General features: G+C 40.7%; 1 protein-coding gene across 1 annotated transcript in view; it reads left to right on the top strand.

Annotated features, from left to right (window-relative positions):
• The window catches only part of dnah5 (dynein, axonemal, heavy chain 5), a 240,506-nt gene that overhangs the window by 97,612 nt on the left and 120,073 nt on the right, over window positions 1-22,821 (top strand). Inside the window, exons 54-61 of the mRNA XM_061914766.1 lie at window positions 4,023-4,157; window positions 4,546-4,668; window positions 4,773-4,986; window positions 5,089-5,312; window positions 7,380-7,578; window positions 7,650-7,822; window positions 8,051-8,181; window positions 15,366-15,519. Coding sequence (XP_061770750.1) covers window positions 4,023-4,157; window positions 4,546-4,668; window positions 4,773-4,986; window positions 5,089-5,312; window positions 7,380-7,578; window positions 7,650-7,822; window positions 8,051-8,181; window positions 15,366-15,519 — 1,353 coding nt within the window. The remainder of the gene's footprint in view (window positions 1-4,022; window positions 4,158-4,545; window positions 4,669-4,772; window positions 4,987-5,088; window positions 5,313-7,379; window positions 7,579-7,649; window positions 7,823-8,050; window positions 8,182-15,365; window positions 15,520-22,821) is intronic.

The following is a 22,821-nucleotide window of genomic DNA, read 5'->3' as shown; positions in this document are numbered from 1 at the left end:
ATGGATATTAAAGTCCCCCATTATAATTATATTATCGGCGTGCGTCACTAGATCAGCAACAAACTCTGAGAATTCACTAATAAAGTCCGAATAGGGCCCTGGGGGGCGGTAGATAACGGCCAGGCACAGAGGCAGAGGTGTGGCAGACTTCATAGAAAGCACCTCAAACGATTTATATTTATTATTTAAGTTAGGACTAAAGTTAAAGTTTTCGTTGTATATCAGTGCGACACCCCCTCCCCTTTTGAGGTGACGGGCAATATGCGCATTCGTATAGTTAGGAGGGGATGCCTCATTTATCGCAAAAAAGTCGTCTGGTTTAAGCCAGGTTTCGCTAAGACCGATGACGTTAAGGTTGTTGTCACTAATGACCTCATTGACTAATAACGTTTTGGGAGACAAAGATCTGATGTTTAGAAAGCCCATATTATAGGTAGTGGGCTGTTTTAAGGAGTTGTTGATAAAATTATCCGTAGTAGCAATATTAATAATGTTGCGTTTATTATGCGCAGTGTACTTAAAATAATTACGACCATATCTAGGAATTGATATGACGGGAATTTTCAGATTGTCTACTTGGCGCTGCGATAAACTGAACGCATCATAATTTGCCACCTCAGTAGAACGCATGTCTAACTCTGACGTAGTCATAGACACAGTAGAAAAAACATTTTGTGAGTTGTGTATTATTCTACGAAAATTGCTATGTGTACAGGGATCATCCAGCCTGGCGCTGGCTAGTTCTAACTTAACTGACTCCATACCCAGGCTAGCAGGCTCTGTAATTGCCTGTGACCGGGCTTGCTCTAGTGCAGTTAGTCAAATGTGGCTCAATGCGAAGTCTATGTTCCGAGACAAGAGGATAGCGCCTTCCTGGTTAGGGTGAAGGCCGTCTCTCCTCAGCAAGCCAGGTTTGCCCCAGAAAGAGGGCCAATTATCAATAAACGTAAATCCCTGTTGTCTGCAGAAGCCACCTGTTAAGAGAGACTAATCTGCTATATCTCTCATCATTGCCTCTCCCAGGCAGGGGGCCAGAGACAATTACTCGATGCCTGGACATCTTTCTGGCGAGATTACAAGCCTTGGCTATGTTTCTCTTTGTAATCTCTGATTGTCTCATCCTAACGTCATTGGAGCCAACGTGTATTACTATATTCGCATAACTAGTGGTGCGGTTAGCCTGCCGTACGTGTTTACTAGACCTGTTGCGAGTTAGCTCCCTAAGATTAGCTTCAATGTCAGGTGCTCTGCCCCCGGGAATACACTTAATTGTGGCTGGTTTGCTAAGCTTTATGTTTCGGGTGATGGAGTCCCCTATGACTAAAGTGTGGTGCCCGGTAGACTGGGGTGTAGGACTAGCTAAAGGGCTAAATCTATTATGCGTCTCAACCGGTACACCGTAGCTTGTAGGCCGATTAGGGCTGCTACAAGCTGGGCTAGTTAGCTCGCTACAGCTAACGCTAGCAGATGTGTCCGCAACATCTAAAGTTACGAAATTACACTGCTCTAACTGGCGGACACGGCTCTCTAGCAAAGCCAACCTATCCATGAGTAAAGTGCACGAAGCGCAGGAAGCCATACTCACAGAAACTTTCCGTCGCCGAGTGGGGTGCCAGCTGTCTTCGGGAAGTGGTGGTCACGGTGGCGGGGGAGACCCTGTCACTATTCCCTTCTCCACTGGCTGCCATTTAGTTGTGAACATGGCTGCTTGGAATCGTAGCTTGATGTCTCCCAGGTAGCTGGTGATGTAGGATGTAGGATGTGGTAATGGTCCATAGCCACTTGGATCACATTATGGGGAATTGACCCATATGCATTAGCAAAATCAGGCCAGACTACTGTTAGGTTGCCTTTCTTCTCCTTTGCTTCTTGGATAAGTTGGCTGAGGAGCCCTGTATGCTCCAGGCACCCGGAGAACCCTTCGATACCGCCCTTCTGGATAGAGGTGTTAATATATCCATTCCGGGTCATGAAGGAGCTCATTCTTTTGGCCGGCACTGAAAAGAAGATTTTCCCCTCCACACTTAGCAAGGAAATGGTTCGGAACTGGCTGATCTTTGTGGATCCCCGTTCTTTCGGCACAAAGCACCCTTCTGCCCTTCTCCAGCTTGTTGGTACGGTTCCTTTGGCCCATATAACCCGCATAAGCTTCCACAGCCTGTGTAGGAGCTTAGGACATTTCTTGTATACTTTGTAGGGTATACCGCTGGGACCTGGGGCAGAAGCTGATCTTGCGTGCTTGACAACCTCTTGAACCTCTCTCCATGATGGATATTCTATGCTGAGGGAGGATGTTGGTGGACTGATGGTACCGAGCCCGAGATTTCCTGGTAGGGCATTGTTTCTTGAAGGGTCACTGAATGTCTCTTCAACAAACTCCTCCACCTACTCCTTAGAACTTGTTAGAGTCCCTGACCTCGCCTCTCCCAAAAGTGACTTGGTGAAGCGACAGGGGTCTTTTATGAACTGGGCTCGTGCAGCTTCCTGCCTTTTCCGCCTTTGCCTTTGCCCTTCAGCCCTTCTCAGCCTGATGAGCTGCTCGCGGAGGCTGGCTGTCAGTTCTTTTATACCTTCCTTTTCTTCCATGCTTGCCAATTTGAATTGCTTTCTCAGGGTTTTAATCTCCTTCCGAAGTTGTTTGATCTTTCTTTCTCTTCTGTTTTCCTGCTTTTCTGGGCTGGCTTTGTTCTCTCTCCTTGGCACTGTTCCAAACCGCTCTTTTCCCAAGTTGTAGGTGATGGCTGTGAGTGAATCCACCTTCCTTTCTACTGAACCTGCTTGAACCATTTCAAGCACCCTTTCCAGATCTTCATCGAGCATGGACCACTCCTTGGTCTCACTCATCTTAGGCAACTTGATTATTTCCTTCGTTGGCTGGGGTGGGCTTTTTTGGGATGTCATTTGAAGTTGTCCTTGTGGGGTTTTGGGGGATTGCAAGCACTGAGAGATCTCTAGGACTATGGTTTGCTTCCTGCCTAGGGTTCTCCTGCGTCTCACCAGACTGTTCGTCTGAGCGGTGTGCGTGTGTCCGTCCCTGTCCACACTTGGCCTTGTCCTTGGCCTTGCTCTGGTATATTTTGAGCCCTCTTGCACCTTTGCAGATCTTTCTGCAATTGCACTTCACTTCCCATGCCTCCCCAGTCAAGGTGGTCTGTTTGAGCCTTCTCTGTGTCTGTGTCACTGTCCTTGTCGTTGCCGTTGAATCTGTCCTAGCGAGTCTCTCATCCTCCCCCCCTCTCGGGAGACTCTGGGGGTATTGCTTATGTGTACGTTCGGTAGCTTGCTTGGTGCCCTCTTGCGAGTGCTGCAACAGGAGTTGCTGGCCCCTGTTACCCCGCCAGTCTTTCCTGGAGGTCAGCTGTCTCTCCAGCATCACCGACCTTTCTCGGTTGTCATCCAGACTTTCCTGGAAGTCACTGGTTGCCCAGGGAGTTCAGTTTGCAAATACATCAAAGATGCTATTATAATCCATTTCTAATGGATAAAGCTTTGGCCTGGACAAGAGGTCATCAGGTGGTCCCCAATGTTCACAGAGTGTTTCGACCCTTAACCACAACACTCTCCGGTTGGTGGGTCAGCAGAGATTGGCCACATCACTGCTCCTCTCATCCAGGCTTCCAACTATTAAAAGGTATAAGTGTTTAAAAATCCTAAAATCATTTTTAAGGTTGTATTTTTCTCTAAAATTGTCTTTCTGAAAGTTATAATAAGCAAAGTAAAAAGATGAATGAATTTTTTCAGATAAGTGAAGACCAAGTCTTTAAAATATTTTCTTGGATTTTCAAATTCTATTTGAGTTTTGTCTCTCTTAGAATGAAAAATGTCGAGCAAAGCGAGACCAGCTTGCAAGTAAATAAATACAATTTTAAAAATAGAGGCAGCGCACTGGTAAGTGCTGCTATTTGAGCTATTTTTAGAACAGGCAGGAACCGCGTTGGTGACCCCTGTTTTAGAGAGTGTCAGGAGCACTTTGAGTATTGCTGTTATAAGAAAAAATAAACACTGAGCAATGTGTTTTTCAGGCTGTTTTGCTGATCGGAGAGCAAGGAACAGCCAAGACAGTCATGATTAAGGGCTACATGTCAAATCTTCATCCGGAGAGGCACATGGGCAAGAGTTTTAACTTTTCCTCTGCCACCACACCACTCATGTTCCAGGTAAAGTACAACCATTTATATCCTCAGCCATTGATTCATTTAATGTTCTCCTGCAAACTCAGTGTTTTAGGTTTAACCCTCGAGGCTCAACATCTGAATTGCCTTAAAATGAACAAGTTAGATTTAGGATGATTTTATCTGTCAGAGACAGGAATGTAAAGTCATATCGATTAGCGTGCAGTCTGATTAACAATGTGCAGGCAGGAGGTGGGACTAGCGTCTTTTCTCTTTACGTGGTTTAGCAGCATATTGATTAGGCTGTCATGATGGATTATGTCCCAGAGCACATCTCAGGAGAGTTTGCTTTTTCACTTTTTGTCTGCCTCGTTTGGTGTTGTGTTGTTTTTCCACAGAACATTTTTTCTAAATTAATTTCTTTCTTTTTAAGAGAACTGTTGAGAGTTACGTTGATAAGAGAATGGGAAGCACCTATGGACCCCCAGCTGGGAAAAAAATGTCAATCTTTATTGATGATATCAACATGCCTGTCATCAACGAGTGGGGAGATCAGGTTTGGGATCCATTACTGAACATTACCGAATAAAACCAATATGGATCTCTATCTTTATTGTCATTGCACAAAACACATTACTTTACTTACTATTTTGGCTTCAGGTGACAAATGAAATAGTTCGACAACTAATGGAGCAAAACGGGTTCTTTAATCTGGAAAAACCAGGAGAGTTCACCGGTATCATAGATGTCCAGTTCCTGGCAGCAATGATCCATCCAGGAGGAGGCCGCAATGACATCCCACAAAGACTGAAAAGACAGTTTGCCATCTTTAACTGTACACTACCCTCCAACTCCTCCATAGACAAGATTTTTGGTGAGTGTAAAAAACCCAGCTACAATCTTGACAATATATCACATTGTTTAAGACTTCAAATTTGTTGGTCACCTTCATGCCATCAACAATGTGTCCATGCAGGTGTAATTGGTCAAGGTTATTTCTGTGCGCGCCGTGGTTTTGTTGATGAGGTTCGAAGCGCAGTGCCTTTTCTGGTGTCGATGACTCGCCATCTTTGGCAGCTGACCAAGGTCAAGATGCTTCCGACTCCAGCCAAGTTCCATTACATCTTCAACCTCAGGGATCTGTCAAGAGTGTGGCAAGGAATGCTCAATACCGTTGCAGATGTGGTCAACTCCACGCAGGTTAGAGGATTTATCTGTTTGTTAAAACTGTTAGTACCGTATTTCCTTGAATTGCCGCTGGGGCGCTAATTAATTTAAAACCTCTTCTCACTCCTGCGCTTACCAAAGACATGCAGTAAAGAATTGAGTGTGATGTAAGATTGGACCTTAAATCCTACTGAATAGCTCTTAATCTTCTTCCCTTTATGAGATTTCAAATTACCGGTATTGAAATCAGCCTCTTTCATTTTGAAAATGAGAGACTGATCTACGCTCCTGTTGAACGTGTTATCGATCCACTGCTCTCAAGAGCAAGCTGGATTTTGGCGCAGAAGATCAACTGTGGATGAAGTTACTCTCCTGACTCAAGAAATTGAGAACAGTTTCACGGCCCATAATAAAGCAGGTGCTGTGTTTTTTGATCTTACAGCAGCCTATGATATTCTTTGGCACCGTGGCCTTACCTTTCCTTTTGTGCCTACTGCCGGACAGGCTCATGGTCTGTTTGATCATGGAACTTGTCTAAAACCACAGTTTCACCCTTACTGCACTGGTGATGGCCCAAAAAGCAGGTTGCCACGTCTGAGAAAGGGCATCCCTCAGGGATCAGTCTTGGCTCCCCTCTTATTTAACATCTACACATATGATCTGCCAGTAACAATTGCCTAAAAGTTTGCATATGCAGACGACTTGGCAATTATGCATCGTGCAAAAAACTAGTAGGAGTTAGAGGGTTCTCTTACCCAGCACATGGCGACATTATCTACTTATCTCCAGAAATGGAAGTTGAAGCTCAGCGTAACCAAAACGGTGACCACAGTCTCCCACCTTTACAACAGGGAGGCACAACGTGAGCTTTTTATAACGGTTGATGGACGTCCTCTACCCTTTTCCGCCGAACCAATATATATCGGCATTAAAGTTGGACAAGTCACTCACGTTTCGCCGACACCTGGAGTCCCTGCGCAAAAAGCTAACAACACCCGTTGGGCTTTTGAGACGACTGGCTGGATCTAGCTGGGGTGCTGGCGGTGTTACACTTCGTACAGCCACCCTTGCCTTGGTCCACTCTGCCGCTGAGTACTGCACACCTGCTTGGTGTCATACTGCTCACACTCTTTTAATAAATAAGCCGATTAACGTCGTCCTCCTGTCTCCTGCATCTTGGGATCACAACCACCGCAGCGATGCAAGTCCATAACACCATGCAACTGAATAATTGTATGAACTGTATGTTAAATAAACATATACTGTCTTTTTGCCACTCCTGCTACTACTGTTCTATGTAGTTTTATATGACTATTGTTTTTTTAATCTAATTAAAAATGCATACATGATCTATTTTGTGTCATATGAAGCTGAAGAAGCCAATCACTCAAAGGAGAAACATAAACTAAACTCTCACATCAAATGTCTAAACAACCTCGCGCCAACATATCTCTCCGACCTCCTTCAGCCTTACTGCCCCACTCGATCCCTAAGATCAGCCGATCAGCTGCTACTGACGGTCCCTGACACAAGGCTGAAGCTTAGAGGTGACAGAGCTTTCGCCGCTGCTGCTCCCAAGCTCTGGAACGACCTACCTCTGAGTGTTAGACAAGCCTCCTCTCTTCCTGTTTTTAAATCTCTCTTAAAAACATACTTTTATTCCTTGGCTTTTAACACTGAGTGATATCCATCCTGCAATGGTGCCCCATTGTACACCTGCTGTGAACCTGTTTTTATGTTTTATTTATTTATTTTTTCATCATGTTCTGTTTGTGTTCTGTTGTTTGCTCGGTCCTCGTATTATCTTTTAACCTGCCCATTGTACAGCACTTTGGCTACTCCTGTGGTCAATTTTAAATGTGCTTTATAAATAAAGTTGATTTGATTTGATTTGATGTATTTGTTGTTTGTATACACTATGTATACTATTATGCATAAGAAATATGTAGCAACCCAACACAAAAAGACTAAACAAATCTAACCACAGTGTGAAAGACCCTTTTTCAATTGTGTCTTGTACTGTATGTCTTTTACTCTGACAGTCTGTGCGAGAGTGTTTTTTTTCCCTTTCAAGCCTGAACAATGTTCTACATTTTTCAGGTGTTGTTGGCGTTATGGAAGCATGAGTGCAAACGAGTGATAGCTGACAGATTCATCATGCCAGAGGAAGTAGAGTGGTTTGACCAGGCTTTGGCAAAACTGGTTGGGGACACACTAGGCGAGGAGCACAAGAACATTGTAGACCTTGGCGTGGACAGATACTTTGTCGATTTCTTGCGAGACACACCTGAAACAACAGGTAGTAATTTGGTGCAATGAGATATTTGGACTTTTGTATTATAATCAAAATATGAAATTTTTTCATCACAGGAGAGGAGCCAGAAGAGTCTAAATTGGATTTGCCCAAAGTTTACGAGCCCATTGAATCATTTGAGAGCCTTAATGGCCGACTGAACACGTTCCTGAGTATTTACAATGAGAGTGTCAGGGGGATTGGCATGGACATGGTCTTCTTTCAGGATGCCATGACACATTTAGTCAAGGTAATCCAACTTTCACACTGAGAAACACATCCATTATCCACAGGGCACCTGATTGATCTGTGCTTTTTTTTGTAGTGGTAAGCCTATGGCCAGTCATAGAATAATCAATTGTGTTGCGGTTGAAATCCCCAAGACTATGCAGCTTGCATTCACTTCAAGGACGATATGCATCTCATGTGATATTAAAAACATATTTTCCGTACTGTAATGTAAATGTGTACGCTGCAGGTATCGAGGATAATCCGGACACCTGGAGGTAACGCCTTGTTGGTTGGAGTTGGAGGCTCAGGCAAACAGAGCATGACTAGACTGGCTTCATTCATTGCTGGATATGAGATTTTCCAGATCACTCTCACACGGTATTGCTCCCACACACACACACACAAACACACACACACACACACCCTAATTTTGATATATTTCACCATCAGGGGCGCAAATGAGACATTCTCTATTAGATGCAATGGTTATCCTTATTGGGACCATGATTTCGGTCCTTACTAGGTTCACTGGTCCTCATATGGAGGGTCATTTTTCCTTGTTGATTCTGTCAGGAAGTGAGAAATACCAGAACACACACACACACACACACACACACACTCACACACACACACACACACACACACACACACACACACACACACACACACACACACACACACACACACACACACACACACACACACACACACACAGATATTTCAAGGTCCAATCACACATATACGACATGTTCATTTTTATCACATGTTTATGTATATTCTATTTGGTGATTTAATCAAATTACATATATTTAATTAGAATATTAGTCTCTATTTAAAATAATGTGGCAAGACTTGGATTTTGGAGCAGCTTACTGCGAGGCTTTCGCAGCTCGCTGCAATGAATGTTCTCCCGGGGTGCAAATCGACTTGACTGACCACGATGTGAAGGTAATGACAAGATTTAATTAATCACTAAAGAAGTTCCTAAGAAAAGGCGCGCACAAAGCGGAGGCAAAAACAACATAGGACATGAAACAAGAACTAAAAAAACTCACTAAACTGTGGACATAAAAACGAAAGCACTTACTGTGATGTGAAAAATGGAGCATGGACATTGTCAGGGGTATCGCCAGGCTGACTACCTGGAAACAATGGCTTAAATAATACAGACATGATTAGTGACAGGTGCGTGAGTCCGAACACATGACAGGTGAAACTAAGGGTTGTCATAGTGACAAAACAAGAGTGCACAAAGAGTCCAAAAACCAACAGAACATAACCAAACAAAACCTGTTCAGTCACAAAGACATGACATAATGTAGATAAAAAATGTATGTCTAATTCTTGTTGCAATAAATCTAGCACAGAGTATCCAAACCGTCTGGGTTTTAAGTGCAGCCTGAGCAACATCACACGTTTCACAAGAATATTTGACCGCAGCAAGTTTTTGCCTAAATTTTGTTCTCTGGGGATGTAAAGAGAACAGGGTCATCTCGGTTTTAAGCGATCTCCTCAATGATCGGTCAAAATGCATTCACATGACTACAGGACGCCATGTTACGCACCGGTTTGAAGCCGCATCTAAGCAACACTGTACTTATACATTTCATTTAATTAAAGAGTGTTTGCTGTGTAAACATGCCTTGTTGTACTGCATGGGGACACGCCACTCACAATAAATGCGTGAAGCAATTGCATACGTTTCCCACAACCTAGAAAGGAGAAAAATATGGAAAGTGAAGGTTCACTGGGAAGTCTGGAAAGCCAATAACAGTACCTTGTTTGTGGTAAGCAAGCATACCTACACATGGGAAACCTGGTATATCACACCCTCAATAACATTAAATGAATACAGTTTGCCTGACAAAACTTTGTTTCAAAATTGCACATTTAATGCATGTGTCACCAATAATCCAAACAAAACTAATAACTATTGCATTAGAAAACAGCATTAGTTCAGCATTCAAGTCAATATGGTAATAATGAAATAAGGAAACCATGACTTATTAAAAAAAGCAAAAATAAATGCATAGACATTTATAGCACAGTGATTGCAAACAATATATTGGAGGAAAACACCACAGTTGACATACTACACACACAAGTCATAACTTCTCCGTAATTGTTAGTCCAAAATTGATCCCGGGAGGGTTTTGGGACAGGCGCTGAATTTCGGGAGTCTCCCGGAAAATCCGGGAGGGTTGGCAAGTATGTTCCTGTCATACTCTCGTCAACACAACTCTGGTGTTGACGTCATATCAATTACCTCTTGTGGACAAAAACAGAAGTGATGGTCAATGACGTTTGATCTAATTTGAGAGTATTTAGAGCACAGCATCAATATAGATGAGCCAATCTGAGCAACTTTCCCCACTCATGGTGAAAATGACCTGTAACCAACAAGTTATGTCAATACACAGTTGCACATGACACACCTCCTGCTCATTGAACTTTTTGAACATAATAAAACATGTACATACCATTCAAAATTGCACATATATAAATCCATTACAGTGCATTATGGGTGATATGCCAAAAATTCTCTCCACATTTTAGCTGCTTAACATTTCTAATTAAATAACTAAAAATAGGTTGTTAGGGAAAGGAAAAAGGTTTGGAGTCTAACTTTCACATACTCTTAATATTCAATGTTTTATCGTTTATACCTCACATTGCACTGTTGTCAGTGTCTGATGTGGGGAGTGAGGGGGGTGGTAAAGTGAAAGGAGTCGAAGTTAGGTGTCTGTTATAGCTTGCTTTATTCAATACAAACTGAAGTTTGATTTTGTTACATCACAATCAACGCACTGCTGTGTGGCAAAAAAAGTGTCGTAATGTATGTATTTGTGTATGCTTACCCGTGTGTGTGTGTGTGCACGTGCATGCATGTAGCAGTGTGTTTACAATGACCCTTGAAAATATGGCTTTACCGCAGATTGTACTGTATTCTCACATGTTTGGCTAACTTCCCTCTTCAATTTGGTCAAATTAATATGCTGACTGGAAGCATTGCAATCGCAGATTACGTGTAAAAATAGCTTTGTAAACGTAATCATAGATTACTCTGAGACAGCACACATAGTTGTAATAAATAAATAATTAAAAAAACAACTGAAGTAAGTCTAGTGATTTTGATAACACATTTATTTAGATGCTTATTTAATGACATTACACATATATTTAATATTTATATAAGTATACATACTTCAGAACTGTATACATATATATTGTATATACATTGAGGCACTTGTGATTAAAGGCTATTGTGGCAGTCTTGTGCCGTGGGGTTCTTTTGGACCGATGAAGCACAGTCAGGCTGGTCGCCAAGTTTACAAATTATTTTAATTTGTTTCCACTAAAAAAGTCTTTCTCTTTCAGGAAGTCTTTCTTTTCGTTCGTGTGCTCTTTCAGTTCAGCCGTGCGTTCCCTTTCTGGCTTTACAGCCCCCCTCTGCGGTCACCGACGCTGCTAATAAAGAGACAGGTGATTAGATAACTCGTTCCAGCTGAGGTATCCACTCACCTGTCATCTGGTACCAGCCGGCTCCTGCGCATGCCCTGCCCACAGGCGGCGGGTGGACCACGTCCCGCCTTCCACAGCTATATAAATACACTTTTTTTGATTGTGTGTATGGAAAAATGTATCATCCATCATACCTGCCAGTCTTGAGACCTCTGTATTTGGGTGATGAAAGGGGTTGGGGCAGGGGGTGTTTGTTGAGGTGGGCGGGGTTTGGTGGTAGTGGGGGTGAGGTGGGGTTGTGGAGTGGTGTATATTGTTGCGTCTTTAAAGAGTTAGTGCTGCAAGGGGTTCTGGATATTTGTTCTCTTGTGTTTATGTTGTGTTACGGTGCGGATGTTCTCCCGAAATGTGTTTTTAATTCTCGGTTGGTGTGGGTTCACAGTGTGGCGCATATTGGTAACAGTGTTAAAGTTGTTTATACGGCCACCCTCAGTGTGACCTGTATGGCTGTTGACCAAGTATGCTTGTATTCACTTATGTGTGTGTAGAAGCCACATATATTATGTGACTGTGCTGGCACGCTGTTTGTATGGAGGAAAATGGGACGCTTAAATTAGTGCCTTTAATACACGCCCTCAATATTGTTGTACGGTGGAAATCGGGAGAAATTCGGGGTAATGGTTGCCCCGGGAGATTTTCGGCAGGGGCACTGATATTCGGGAGTGTCCCGGGAAAATCGTGAGGGTTGGCAAGTATGTCTATCATATATATAATATATTAATATAATGATTATAAATATGTACACATATACATATAGTGTATGTAGTATAGACTAAACATTTATATATTTTTACTTTACATGCAGTTGGCTTTCGTCCCCCAGGTGAAGCAACCTTTTTCGTATATTTAATATGGGGTATAGGTACTCTTAGACATTCTTAATTTGGTTATTATTATTGAACTTTCACTGCTGTTTTTATTCAAAATGAGCTATTAGGACGTTTTCATAAAAAAAATAAATTATAAATCATGTTTAAATTATTCCATCCATCCATACAGAAATAAATCCAAGGCCCCCTGTCCCTGGGGCCCCTGTACAACATCCCTACTTACGTCTCAAATTCGATGCCCCTCGTTACAAAATCACCCCTGTCACGAAGGCACATTGTTGCAGTCTTCGTGACCACAGAATGCAGAGATGGCAGGCTTAAACAGGTACCATTTATTTAGGGAAAGCAACACCAAGTAGTAGTAGCAAATAAATAGCAACTGCTCACAGCCCAAAGCCTCAAGAGTCAACGAACCAGCCTCAGCTAACAAGTAGCACTAAAAGATAAACCCTCCTAATTACCAACCAGGAACAGGTGATGAGTATAGCGCTCATAGGCACGGGTGAAGTCATTGCACAACAAACCAAACAGAAAACAGAACAAAAATAAGAGTGCTAGACAAGAAGGAACATCAAACACAATAAACACAACACAAAAACCTAAAAAGTGTCATGCATACAGTGATAACACCGTCACTTAGGAGTCCCCTGTGGGTGTTTGTAGGTTACTTTTATTTAAAACTAACAAGTATGGAGGTATTAAACCTAAAAGTGCCTTATAAATGATAGTCAGCCAATTTGTGTATCAACGTGCACTCAATGAAGATAAGTCTGACTTCATATACAGTTGACAGTTTTTATTGTCTCCTGTAAGACGATTTCTTTTCATTGCAGTTCGAGTGGAGTCCCCCCTCCTCCAACTGAGTCATTTGTCTTGGCTTTCTGCTTTTTGCCTCATTGTTCTGTTCCACTCCTCCCTACTTCTGGTCTGAAGTTTTTTCTTTCTTTCCCTGTCCTCATGTGCATTTATCTCAGTCTGATTTTCTTTCTCGTTTACTGTGGCTACTTGGAATTAATGAGGGATTCTTGTGTTCCTCCTTTTAGTCCCCATGGAGAGAAGTGGAATGACAATATGTTTCCTTCAAATCTTCTTTTCTCCTCTGCTTTTTCATTATTCCTGTCACACACACACACACACCTGCTAAACCACCTGTGTCTCTTTTTTTGACACGCAACCTTGATTCAACTTGCATTCCCTGCACACTGAGTGTCCATACGAACAAGTTTTTTTGCCAAAGTCATCTTTTTCATATTTTTATTAACACATTCCTGTCTAAGTTTATCAATCAATCAATCAATCAATCAATCAATCAATCAATCAATCAATCAATCAATCAATCAATCAATCAATCAATCAATCAATCAATCAATCAATCAATCAGTCAATCAATCAATCAATCAATCAATCAATCAATCAATCAATCAATCAGGTTTACTTATGTAGCCCTTAATCACAAATGTCTCTAAGGGCTGCACAAGCCACAACGACATCCTCGGCTCAGGTCCCACATCAGGGCAAGAAAAAACTCAACACATCCATCCATCCATCCATCAATTTTCTACTGCTTGTCCCTTTCGGGGGTCGCTGGAGCCTTTCTCAGCTGCATTTGGGCCAACACAAATAGATGATAAATGATACATGATAATTGGGTTGTACTTGTTTACCGCTTTTCTACCTACAAGGTACTCAAAGCGCTTTGACACTACTTCCACATTTACCCATTCACACACACATTCACACACTGATGGAGGGAGCTGCCATGCAAGGCGCTAACCAGCACCCATCAGGAGCAAGGGTGAAGCGTCTTGCTCAGGACACAACGGACGTGACGAGGTTGGTACTAGGTGGGGATTGAACCAGGGACCCTCGGGTTGCACACGGCCACTCTCCCACTGCGCTACGGACGGACAAAATTCACACTCACATTCACACACTCGGGTCGATTTAGTGTTGCCAATCAACCTATCCCCAGGTGCATGTCTTTGGCGGTGGGAGGAAGACAGAGCACCTGAAGGGAACCCACGCAGTCACGGAGAGAACATGTCAACTCCACACAGAAAGATCCCGAGCCCGGGATTGAACTCAGGACCTTTGTATTGTGAGGCGGACGCACTAACCCCTCTACCACCGTGCTACCCAAAAATGGGATACAATGAGAAACCTTGGAGTAGATATGGTTAATAATGGGGGAGTTGAAGAGCTAGCATATCCTCCGTAGAGGCTGGTCCGTGGTCACCTGATAACCTCTCCACAGAGCAGAAAAGAGAGACGGCAGATCAACTGGTCTAAATATGGCTCTTGAGTATACAAATGCGTTTTAAGATAGGACTTAAATGAGGAGGCATGACTGTTACCGGTAGGGCATTCCACAGGACTGTAGCCCGGATATAGAACGCTCTAAAGCCCGCAGACTTTGTTTGGGCTTTGAGAATAACTAAGAAGCCGGAGTTTCTTTGAACGCTTATTTTTGGCCGGGACATATGGTACAATTCACTCCGCAAGATAGGAGTTTAGATGTTGCACTTGTCCGTCTCAGTGAATCTCTCATTCAGGCTCACACCAGCGGATTTAGGGATGTACAAAATGCAGGCAAGCAGAACATTTTGATGTGAAATGAGTTTTATTATACCCAGCACCCGGATATATCCTCCAGAATCCTATTTTTTAACGGTTCTCAAAAGAAAAAAAAAACATTAATATTGCATAGCCCTATTTCTAGCCTTATTTATATTCACACATTTTTAGTACATCATGCCCAGCTCCAACATAATTTGCATCACACTTTATACAGTATATGCTCAAGCACAGGCACACCACTTTACTATCATTTTCGCTTCGGGCTTTAAGTCAGTGGTTCTAAAACCTTTTTCACCAAGTACGCCTCAGAACACACCTGGGTCTCCAAGTACCACCATAATGACCAACATTAAAATACAGTGGCTTAGAAGGCCCAATCATTTATTAAAAACAAGGGAGAGGTTTTATTTAACAAGTGTATATAATCCTTTTGGCCACTGTAACATTGCACACAGTTTTAACAGTTGTAGTGTGTGTGAATATTTAAAAATAAAAACACTAATGCTTTAAGTGATTTGTTGGTGTACCACTAGATGCAGCTCGTGTACCACTAGTGGTACCAGTACCGCAGTTTGAGAATTGCTGCTCTCGGTTACTCTTGGCCTGAACAACTTCCATATGTTTCTTTTCCAGCTCCTACAACACAAGCAACTTGATGGAGGACCTTAAAGGTTTGTACAGGACAGCGGGCTTGCTCGGCAAAGACATCAGCTTCATCTTCACCGACAACGAAATCAAAGAAGATTCCTTCCTTGAATACATGAATAATGTTCTGTCGTCTGGAGAGGTGAGGAGTTTTGTCAAAATACAGTATGGCTTTCTCCTTGCAGCCTCACCATCATGACTGTAAAGAGGGCGGGGCTTGACATTATTAGATAGATGGATGCTTATTTGGTCTTAGAAACAATCCTGCAGGGAAAGAAAGCCGACTTCCCCAAAATTGGTTATACACACTTGGAAGCATTAAATTGTCCAAATGACAGAACATTGCAACTGAACCCCAAATTCTGACTAGTCCAGTGTGATATACCATCGTGATGATCGACGCTACATTTTCCAAAGGCCTATATAATTGTCCATAGGCCTTGTAGTACATATTTGTTTAATTAAAAAAAAAACACGGCGGTATCTTTCAAGCTTGAATAGAGGCCTGGCCTCAATTTTCAAGACCTACTTAGACTGATTTATTTTAACTAAGTTTTATTAAAAATACAAAAACAAACATATTCAAAATTATTTTGTTTGAAGAAAAACAACTATTTTTGATAAGAACCTCATGAAGAAACTGAATGTGCATATGAGAGCAAAATACACATTATAAACAAAAGCAATATTGCAGACAGAAATAATAACATAAATAAATCAAAATAAATGTGAAAATGGTGCAAGATAGCATCTTATGGAAATAAGAGATAAACAAATAAAAACAAATGTAATGATTTTGCAGGATGGTACCTGACGGACATAAGATGTAACTGCATGTTTTGTTTATATAGATTATAAATGTGTTCATATATGAGGTCTTACACATAGGCCTGCATGATCATTGCCAAAATAATAATCAAGACTATTTTGACCCCTTATTGAAATCAGTTATCGATCACGTTTATTCATTATGTTAGGTAAAACAGTGTTGGAGTGGGGTGTGAACGTGACGCCATCATGTAATTTGTAATATCTAATACAAAGGCCATAGATAAAGTTTTTCATATATTTAAAAACAAATATTTGTGTTTTTGTTCATTTATAGGATTAACATGTTCACTTTTTCTCATTACATGAAGCATTTTTCTCAATTTTTATATTTTGATATAAGTATTTTTTTTAATTTACATTGTGTGTACATTGAAACGTACTAAAAACCACATTTCTATATGAGTTGGGAAATTGTTTTAGATGGAAATATAAATGGAATACAATGATTTGCGAATCCTTTTCCACCCAAATTCAATTGAATGCACTACAAAGACAAGATACTTGATGTTCAAACTCATAAACTTTATTTTTGTTGCAAATAATAATTACCTTAGAATTTCATGGCGGCAACATGAGCCAAAGTAGTTGGGAAAGGACATGTTCACCACTGTGTTACATAATCTTTATTTTAATAGAAGTTTGGGAACTGAAGAAACTAATTGTTGAAGCTTTGAAAGTGGAATTGTTTCCCATTCTGGTCTCCCCTGTCGTATTTTACGCTTCATAATGCGCCACACATTTTCGATTGGACACAGATCTGGACTGCAGGCGGGCCAGGAATGTACCCGCACTCTTTTTTTACAAAGCCACGCTGTTGTAACACGTGCTGAATGTGTCTTGGCATTGTCTTGCTAAAATTTGCATGGACATCCATGAAAAAGACGACGATTAGATGGCAGCATATGTTGTTCCAAAACCTGTATGTACCTTTCAGCATTAATGGTGCCTTCACAGATGTGTAAGTTACCCATGCTTTGGGTGCTAATGCACCCCCATAACATCACAGATGCTGGCTTTTCAACTTTACGTCGATAACAGTCTGGATGGTTCGCTTCCCTTTGGTCCAGATGACACAATGTCGAATATTTCCCCCCAAAAATTGAAATGTGGACTTGTCAGACCACAGAACACTTTTCCCTTTTGCATTAGTCCATCTTAGATGATCTCGGGCCCAGAGAAGCCGGCGGCGTTTCTGGATGGTGTTGATAAATGGCTTTCGCTTTGCATAGTAGAGCTTTAATTTGCACTTACAGATGTAGCGACAAACTGTATTTAATGACAGTGGTTTTCTGAAGTGTTCCTGAGCCCATGTGGTGATATCCTTTAGAGATTGATGTCGGTTTTTGATACCGTGCCGTCTGAGGGATCGAAAGTCACGGTCTTTCAATGTTGGTTTCCGGCCATGCCGCTTACGTGGAGTGATTTCTCCAGATTCTCTGAACCTTTTGATGATATTATAGACCGTAGATGTTGAAATCCGTAAATTTCTTGCAATTGCACTTTGAGAAACGTTGTTCTTAAAGGCCTACAGAAAAGAGATTTTCTTATTTAAACGGGGATAGTAGGTCCATTCTATCTGTCATACTTGATAATTTCGGGATATTGCCATATTTTTGCTGAAAGGATTTAGGAGAGAACATCGACGATAAAGTTCGCAACTTTTGGTCGCTAATATAAAAGCTTTGCCTGTAACGGAAGTAGCAGACGATGTGCGCGTGACGTCACAGGTTGTGGAGATCCTCACATTGTTTACAATCATAGCCACCAGCAGCGAGAGCGATTCGGACCGAGAAAGCGATGATTTCCCCATTCATTTGAGCGAGGATGAAAGATTTGTGGATGAAGATAGTGAGAGTGAGGGACCAGAAAAAAAAGAAAAAGGGCGAGGGCAGTGGGAGTGATTTGGATGTTATTAGACACATTTACTAGGATAATTCTGGAAAATCCCATATCTGCTTGTTGTGTTACTAGTGTTTTAGTGAGATTATATGGTACCTGAAAGTCGGAAGGGTGTGGCCACAGGTGTGGTGACCGGCAGTGTCTCCGGTGGGAGGAGGTAAGAGGGTCCGCAGCTGCAGGAGGATGCAAGCGCCGCTCACGTCTACGGTAAGAGCCGACTTATTACCACAATTTTCTCACCGAAACCTGCCGGTTGACATGTGGTCGAGATCCATGTTCGCTTGACCGCTCTGTTCCATAGTAAAGCTTCAACTTCGGTAAAGTAAACAAGGAAACACCGGCTGTGTTTGTGTTGCTAAAGGCAGCTGCAATACACCGCTTCCCACCTACATCTTTCTTCTTTGACTTCTCCATTATTAATTGAACAAATTGCAAAATATTCAGCAACACAGATGTCTAGAATACTGTGTAAATATGCGATTAAAGCAGACGACTTTTAGCCGTGATCGATGCTGGAAGAACATGTCCGCTACAACCGGTGACATCATGCACACGCGTCATCATACGCGTCATCACTCCGCAGCGTTTTCAACAGGACACTTTGCGGGAAATTTGTAAAATTGCAATTTAGTAAACTAAACCGGCCGTATTGGCATGTGTTGCAATGTTAAGATTTCATCATTGATTTATAAACTATCAGACTGCGTGGTCGGTAGTAGTGGGTTTCAGTAGGCCTTTAAACTGTTTGACTATTTGCTCACGCAGTTGTGGACAAAGGGGTGTACCTCGCCCCATCCTTTCTTGTGAAAGACTGAGCATTTTTTGGGAAGCTGTTTTTTTACCCAATCATGGCACCCACCTGTTCCCAATTAGCCTGTACACCTGTGGGATGTTCAAAATAAGTGTTTGATGAGCATTCCTCAACTTTATCAGTATTTATTGCCACCTTTCCCAACTTCATTGTCACGCTTTGCTGGCATCAAATTCTAAAGTTAATGATTATTTGCAACAAAAAAAATGTTTATCAGTTTGAACATCAAATATGTTGTCTTCGTAGCAAATTCAACTGAATATGGGTTGAAAATGATTTGCAAATCATTGTATTCCGTTTATATTTACATCTAACACAATTTTCCAACTCATAGGGAAACGGGGTTTGTATATATATATATATATATATATATATATATATATATATATATATATATATACATGTATATATATATGTATATATATATATATACATATATATATATATATATATATATATATATATATATATATATATATATATATATATATATATATATATATATATATATGTATACACTAGTGAGTGTGTGAATGTATATGTATTAGACGATAAATACATGTATTTATTGTCCATGATGTATATATATATATATATATATATATAGATTTACACACATTATTGATGTCCATGTCTAAATAGTCACCGTACATAAAATACATATTTATAATATTATTTCAACATTGCAGTAAAATGTGCCATTAACACTCAAAATATAATTAGTTTGCAACATTGTTTCAATGATTAATGCTAAAGGACATTTATGTATGTTCGACATGGTTTCAATGTCTTGTGCCCGCTGGGTGTGCTGGACTTAGGGTGGAAACCTCCATTTATTGTAAGGAGAAATATTGTCTGGATATCAGTGGCCAGCATCTGTTCCAGTGTCCATGCTGCCATTACTGGTTGGGCAAAGCTGTTAATGGCCTGGATATTATTGTTGCCGGTTATCTGATATATAAATGTATAATAAAATAATATAATATTGTATAAAATATCCCCACGACACCAAGAGGGACAAGCGGTAGAAATGATTTAATGGATGTATTAAATATATATTAGTATATAATGCACACAATATTTAATCATTGTGAGAACATGCCACAAGGCGACATACTTACGCACACACAATTTAGTATTCCTTAAGCGCTAACAATTTGGTATCAAATTTTTCTCTTGTGTGACACAAAAAAAAAAATCGACACTGGCACTTTTACAGCAACACAAACATGTCATAATGACATTGAGCTTCTTTGAATCTGAAATGTTGCTTTTCTCCCAGCACAGGATTGGATGCTCATATGCACATCATCCAGAAACATAAACTAAAGCCTCAATTATACTTGTTTTGTCTGACAGCTGGCATGTATTCCACTCGGGTGTGAAATTTTATTTCTGTAATTGCAATAGGAATCCATAGCACACAGTGTATTAAAAAGATATGTTGTTTGCACAAGCTCTGAGCATTGCCTCTTTATCCCAAATAGCATGAAAAAGTACATTTCCCACAAGGATCTAGTGACATTTCAAACTGTTGAAATTGTTAATGCAGTCTGATGGTATGGCGGCTGTTTGCAGGTAAACATAATAGGATTTTGAACGAGAACTATTGCATTATTTTAGCATAAAAACTACTACTCCAAATTCATATGAATGTACAATTATAGTAGAAAATTGCTTAAAAAATGCTTCTAAAAACAAAAAATATATATTGTGAAGCATTATTAGCCGATACACTGCTTGTTAATGTAAATATTTGTCCGTCTCTTTTCTGCGTGAAAAGGAAATGGCAAGGCTTGGATGGGCACACTGACACTCATGTTACAGTAAAATAGTCCAGCTGGAAACATCCATCCATCCATTTGTTACCGCTTGTCCCTTTCAGAGTCACAGGGGGTGCTGGAGCCTATCTCACCTGCATTCGGGCAGTAGGAACAACAACGACAACAAAAATAGACCACAACAACTTGTACTATTTTCTAGTGATTTCTCATGGTAAAATGTTGGTTCTGGGAACATACAAACAAGGCTCTGTAAAGACTTCAAGGGGTTCACAGCTTCTTCAGTTTCAAGTACTAAATTGATTTTCCTCAGCAGCTGTAAAAGCAGCAGCAAGTAGCTTTAAGGTCAAGTACTTCTGTTAGCACAGTCGTCTGATGCAGTACCTAGAACTACTGCTTCCAACATGTACAGTCCTTTTTCAGGTTTTTGAAAGAAACCAAATAATTTACTTTGCAATTTACCTACTCTATACTTTCCCATCAATCATTGGCCACTAAACTTCATTTTCACCTACCTCTGTAATGGTTACTATAGCTTTCATTTTGTTCACACCATCAGGTTTTCCCTTTTCCATTCCCATTGACACAATTTACACTATTTTCTTGTTCTGTCTCTGCCTCTCATCTTTGGATGATGAGCTGTTTAAAGCTTTCAATTTTCTGCCCACCTCGGGATAGATGCATTTTACATTTTAATCGATACATAACCAATTACCGGTATCTGGGAATCGATACCAGTATGCAAAGGTACCATTTTTTTGTAATTTTGTGCGTATTCGAATTTCTTTTTCTTTTTAACCTTTAACAATTTACAAGTACTATACTGTAATACTGTATACAGCAAACTTTGTTAACCTCCAAATGTTTTAGATCAGGGGTGTCCAAACTATAGCCTACGGGCCCGCGAGACGTCATGAGTCACAGCAAAGTGCTTTCAAATTAATCAGGTGGTGTCTGAAGGCTATAGACCTGCTGCTATCTTGTGGACAATGAGCCCCATTCAGCAATAAGTTCCTAACGTTTCCTCTAATTTTTCTTCCTAAGTGATTTCCAAATAGGAGTCCATTCAAATTCATGACGTGTTCTTAAACGGCCAAACTGTTGCCACCTGCTGTTCTTAAGTTGCTGAATGCCAAATGGTTAGCGTGTGCGTGTCTATCATAATTTGCATATAAACACGCCCTTATTTCCCCAATATGCATATGTAAACACCCATAATTCCGTAACTTGCAGAGGTAAATGCTCTCAATTCCCCAAATAAGGATACAATTCCGGCGGAAAAGCTGAACATCAAACACATGAAGAAAACACAAACAGATTACAGGAGAGAAATTCGTATTATCCCATGGGGGAAATACATAATGTCAAAACATAAGTTTAAGAAAGAGGGGACTGCGGCGTTAGCCCCGAAGCGGAATAAAAAGTGGTGGGGTTCAGAAATGGAGGTTCTACTGCAGGAAGTGGAGAAAAACAAAGTAGTCATCCTCAGCAGTGCAAACCTTTAGGGTTTAAGGTCACACATAAAGCTAAGATCTGGGGTACCATAACCGATGCAGTAAACATGGTGTCAAGCGGCGAGGTTCGCACAATTGAGGTTGTTAAAAAGAAATGGTGTGTACATGCGCGCGTACACGCACACAGTGTTTTGAAATGTGTATATATTGCTCATTTTGCTATATGTCTGTCTGTCTGTCTTATCCATCCATCTATCTATCTATCTATCTATCTATCTATCTATCTATCTATCTATCTATCTATCTATCTATCTATCTCTCTCTCTCTCTCTCTCTCTCTCTACATATATATATATATATATATATATATATATATATATATATATATATATATATATATATATATATATATATATAAACATATTTATACAAACATCTCTATCCATCTATCTGTTCATCTATCTATCTATATATATATATATATATATTGTTTTTCTTATATATGATATTAATTTAACATTAGACAATAGAAGTAAGGGAAGTTGTCACACTTAAGAAAAAAAATAGGCCTCCCTAAGAGCTAAGAAAACATTGGTGAATAAAAAATCTCCTTAAAAATTTCGTAAGTGGGCCTAAGAACAACATTTGTTCGTAAGAACAGTTGCTGA

This window comes from Nerophis ophidion, linkage group LG11 (assembly GCF_033978795.1).
Source record: "Nerophis ophidion isolate RoL-2023_Sa linkage group LG11, RoL_Noph_v1.0, whole genome shotgun sequence".
NCBI lineage: Eukaryota > Metazoa > Chordata > Actinopteri > Syngnathiformes > Syngnathidae > Nerophis > Nerophis ophidion.
This window is presented reverse-complemented; position numbering and strand designations above follow the sequence as displayed.